Source organism: Condylostylus longicornis, unplaced genomic scaffold (genome assembly GCF_029603195.1).
Source record: "Condylostylus longicornis isolate FDR11 unplaced genomic scaffold, ASM2960319v2 ptg000016l, whole genome shotgun sequence".
Taxonomy (NCBI): domain Eukaryota; kingdom Metazoa; phylum Arthropoda; class Insecta; order Diptera; family Dolichopodidae; genus Condylostylus; species Condylostylus longicornis.
In genome coordinates this window covers 5,037,029-5,041,509 of record NW_026577985.1, presented here as the reverse complement: position 1 = coordinate 5,041,509, position 4,481 = coordinate 5,037,029, and the positions used below count along the sequence as shown (strand labels likewise).

The following is a 4,481-nucleotide window of genomic DNA, read 5'->3' as shown; positions in this document are numbered from 1 at the left end:
TACCTAACAGTTGTCAATTTAAGGGGGGCCGAACTAAACTTTTTGAGATCACCATATATTTTATTCTTGAAAATGACACCCTCTGATATTATCTTTTCCAGTTCATTCAATTTCTCCTTGATCAATTCTGTCTCAAAATCTACTTCGTCCACTTCTTTGTCTACTCTCTGGGTACTTTTAGCAGAGCTCTCAGTTTTGCTTGAACTCATAAAGCTTTCAAAATATATTCCGTGGGTGGTGTTTTCCATGGTGGAGTAACTTAGAGTGCCGTCAAATGCTAAGGAGAGGAGCTTAGCTACTCCTTCTACTATTCTGCCCCAATTATCGTCTGAGATACTGCATCCTCTAGGGATACAACTCTTGGGGATCAGGGCCTGCTTACCTTGAATTGAAGAAGGCCCTGGTAGTGTTGGTTCTCTTTCTCTAGCTAAGATTTTAGCTGCAATACAATGCTCTGTGCCTAACTTCTCTATATTATTCGTATCATCTAATAAGTATGACGAGCCTTTCGTGCTCCAAACCTGCTCTATATCTGTCTTTTCTTTGCTTTCTCCTGTTTGTTTAAGAACCAACTCTTCTTCATAGTCATCATCAAGTTCCAGATCTATTGAGTGGAATGGATTGATTATTTCTTCGTCCTTCTCCATCAGTTTTTTAAGATTTTCTATTGATTTTTCGATTCCAGAATGTAACGGAGCCAAAAGCTTCCCAGTTCTTCTGTTTATCAAGTTCGGATTTTGCGAAAGTTAATACTTTCTGTGTTAAAAAACTGGTAGTTGATGCTTCAGTTTTGGATTGTCAACGAGATCTTGTTCGCTTTTTGTCTGCTGGAGGGGATTCTGGTGCGGGAGTGCGTCCTCTCTTCTTTCGTGGCGTTTTTTTATCAGCCATTACTTCCGATTTTGATATGATCTTCTAAAGGTTTGAGTTTCTTTTTTGAAAACAGGAAATTCGGTAGAGGTTTGTGTTCAGAGTGTTCCTCACACCACTTTTTATATTCCTTATAAATCGACGAAAAATTATTTAAACCAAACCCCGGCTAAACATAAATTTTGGTAGAACTTTTTCTACAATAGTGTGACGGAAGTTTAGGCAGACTATCTAAAAATTTTACGAGACATTCTTTCTGCAATTCATTCTCAGATTTACATTTTTCAATATTTTGTTTTAATTTTTTCCTATTTTTACATACTTCCAGTGACGTAACGATTCCATTTTCTGCTTGTAAAACCCAGTGTCGAATCATAGTTTCTTTTAACCCAAAGGTATTGAGAAAAAATTTTTGGCAGACTTGAACTTTATTACCACTTTCATCGGGCACAAAATATTCTTTTGCTAATTTTCTTTGCGAATGTGAAACGGTTGTTCTATTGATTAGAATAATTTTTATGAGAGATGTAACATAGATATTTTTTTGGTCCCATGACATATACTCCCAAAAGTTATTGAAAAGTTTTGTACGAAGATGATTTGGAAAAATATCACAACGTCGGGCAACACTTTTCTTGCATGCATTTGAGGTGCAAGGTGGTCATAATTCTCTGTCACTTCTTTGAGTACCTCTTAGACCTTTAGATCCTGTTGGTCTAGTCCAGCCACTATACGATTTCCCAAGCTCTCATAACCATTTGTTTTTATTGTCACGCAAGTTAAATTTGTCTGATTTGTTTCTGCGAGTTCTTGAAATATTTTCAATTTCGTTGCACATATTTCCATGATTTTTCGAGTTATCAAATTGTAAGTTATTGTTTGGATTGTAATCAAATCGTTTTACATTCTCATTAAGATTTACGGTTTCTTTAAAATTTATAGCATTTCTATTGCCGTCATTTTGAGGGAAATTATCGGCTTCAATATTACAGAGTTCATTGTTCTCATCGACATTAACAGGATTGTTATTTTGAACTTTAGAGGAACTTGTATTTTGAGTAAAAACATTTGTACTGTCAATATCTAATAACAATTGATCTTCAATTGTTATACTTTCTTCAATGATATGAGTAGTATAGTAGTACTTCTCCGTAGTAAAATATCGTCGGCAAAACTGTGATACCACGTAAGTACGAATTCACAAATTGTTAAGGAGACACAAAAAACTTAATAAAATACGTAAATTAAGGTAAAATTTTACTATAATTTAATTAAATTTCTTTAAATGTTATACTTGTTCTGCATTAAATTGAAATTTACTGTTATTTCGATTTTATCTTTCGAAATTGTACTTACGAGTTTGCACCTTATTATTTTTTCGCATCTTATACGCAGATAAGTGTTTACACATTATTTTAACATAAGAAGAAGAAACAAAACTTTGAAATGATTTAATTCAAATAGTTTACTTTAGTTATAATATTAATTCATTTTATTAAACCAAATTGCTGTTATATAACAATAATATTGTTACGAGATAAGTAGATACATTAAATTATTAAAATGAAAAATCAATGTGGCAAAGTGTCGTAAAATAAGTGGTAATCTTTGGGTATTACACATTTCAACTCCTGTAAATGAGTCCATTTAGTATCAGTAATTTTTATTCTTTTTGTGTGAAGTTGCTCAAAGTTTGTTATTCTGGTTGCTTTGAGGGTCATTCCACGCTTTTTGGGCAAATCAGTCCATTTATTATCAAAATCTAATTTTATTTGAATTCCATTCTGATCATATTTAATTGCTTTTATATCATTAACTTTTGCATTTAAGCTTCGGGGTGGTCTAATGTCATCATATATTTTGTTGTTGGTGAAATTTCGACAAAAATCGTATGAAATTCTTGTTACATTATAAGGATTAATTTTTCTTGCAGCTTTTGTATATTCACAATAGTCATTGGGTACATAAATCGATTTATTTTTTAGCTTTTGTTCTATAGTTGAATGAACAGAGTCAACTTCCATTTGAGTATGACTCTTCTGTAGAAATTTCTGGTATATTGTAATATTATTTTCAAGAGCGAAGTGCAGTAGAGCGTTAGAGAGATTTTTGTTTTTATTTTGATAAGGGCAATTGTCGGACCAAATTATAACTTTTTCAGCCCCCAAACAGTTTTCTGTAAGATAACTTATCAAACACGAGGCAAATGTATTAGATGAAAGATCAGCATCCGTTTCGTCAAACCAGTCATACACCGTGTAGTTATGGCAGCACAATTTTGTTCTGTAATATAATGCAGAAGCTGTAAGCATAGGAGTCAATTTTACCGCTTGCACATCAACACATATCTAGCTCTGTCTTTTTTATTTATATGATCTTCAAACTCTGGTTTTCCAATATGTTTAGTATCATAGCTGATGCATGTATCGCACATGTCTTTCTTTGGTTTCAGGAAAGAGAGATTTTTCTCCTTTACCATTTTGTTAAATATTGTAGCAGATAAAGCTTCATGTTTATAAGTGATGTCATTATTAGAACGATTTTTATATTCTTGGTACAAATCGGTTTTCTGGTTTCCAAAAGTTGGTTCCAAATATTTTTTTGTTGAACTTTTCCTACAATAGTGCGACGGTAATGTAGGTAAAGTATCAAGAAAATCTGATAAAAACTGTTTTTTTTAGAATATCCCTTTTTCTTTTGCCTACGAGTTTCAGTTACAATATTTTGATTCCTTTAGTAGAACTTTTTACCCAATTACGCACAGCCCACTCACCCAAAGAAAGAGTTGACAGAAACATTTTTTTGCAAACAGGAAGAATTTCATTATTGTCGATTTTTAATCCATACTGAAAAGAAAACAAACGTCGACTGTTTTCAACTACTTTTCTATCAACATTCAGTTGTTTCACTAAAGATGACACATACACTTTCTTCTGGTCCCATGACATACTCGACCAAAATTCATGATGAAGCGTTTTTCTTTGCTCTTCGGTTATCTGGTTACATTTAAATTTTTTGGAGGCCGCACATTTTTGAGATGTGGTCCTAAGATTTTACTACTACGCATTTTGCCACGTTTCTTCATACTCCAGCCTTTATAGTTTTCTCCATGTTCTCGAAGTTCTTTATTGGTGCGATCATTTTCAGATAACAGATTTTTTTGAAGTTTTTTATTTTTGGAAAAAGTAGCATTTTTGCCGAAACATTTTCTTTGTGCTTTAGTTTTTAATATAGAATTGTTGTTGTTGTTGTTTACAGTTTGGACGCACGTTATATTTCCATCGGTTATATTTTCATCAATATTTCCTTCAAATATATCTGGTGAATTTCTATTTATTGGCATGTCATTATTAGATGGTGTATTGCTTCTGTTGTTCACTTCAATAACTCCTACATTAAAGTTGATCCATTTTAAATTTAATTTGAATGATTTCACTGTTAAAAAAAACCTTACCCTCGTTTGGTTCTAACTTGATGTTCATGTTATTTGAACTCACAATATAATTATCCAAATCAATAGTTTCTACTGTGTTTTCAATTATTTCTATTTGATCACTTTCATAACCAAATAATTCAGCATAAAGAGATTCCAATCCATTATTATCTTCCAT

At 32.3% G+C, this 4,481-nt stretch overlaps 1 protein-coding gene across 1 annotated transcript; it reads right to left on the bottom strand.

The window, feature by feature from the left end:
* Positions 1 to 3,862: 3,862 nt before the first annotated feature.
* On the bottom strand, positions 3,863 to 4,481 carry LOC129605970 (GATA zinc finger domain-containing protein 24-like). Its single transcript, XM_055516010.1, has 2 exons — positions 4,325 to 4,481; positions 3,863 to 4,260 (listed from the first exon to the last, which is right to left on the bottom strand). The coding sequence occupies exons 1-2, from the start codon at positions 4,479 to 4,481 to the stop codon at positions 3,863 to 3,865; spliced, it is 555 nt and encodes a 184-aa protein (XP_055371985.1).

Coding starts and splice junctions, on each gene's coding strand:
- LOC129605970 (XM_055516010.1), bottom strand. CDS start 4,481: ATGGAAGATAATAATGGATTGGAATCTCTTTATGCTGAATTATTTGGT. Junction 4,261..4,324: donor CAAGTTAGAACCAAACGAGG/GTAAGGTTTTTT, acceptor ACTTTAATGTAG/GAGTTATTGAAGTGAACAAC.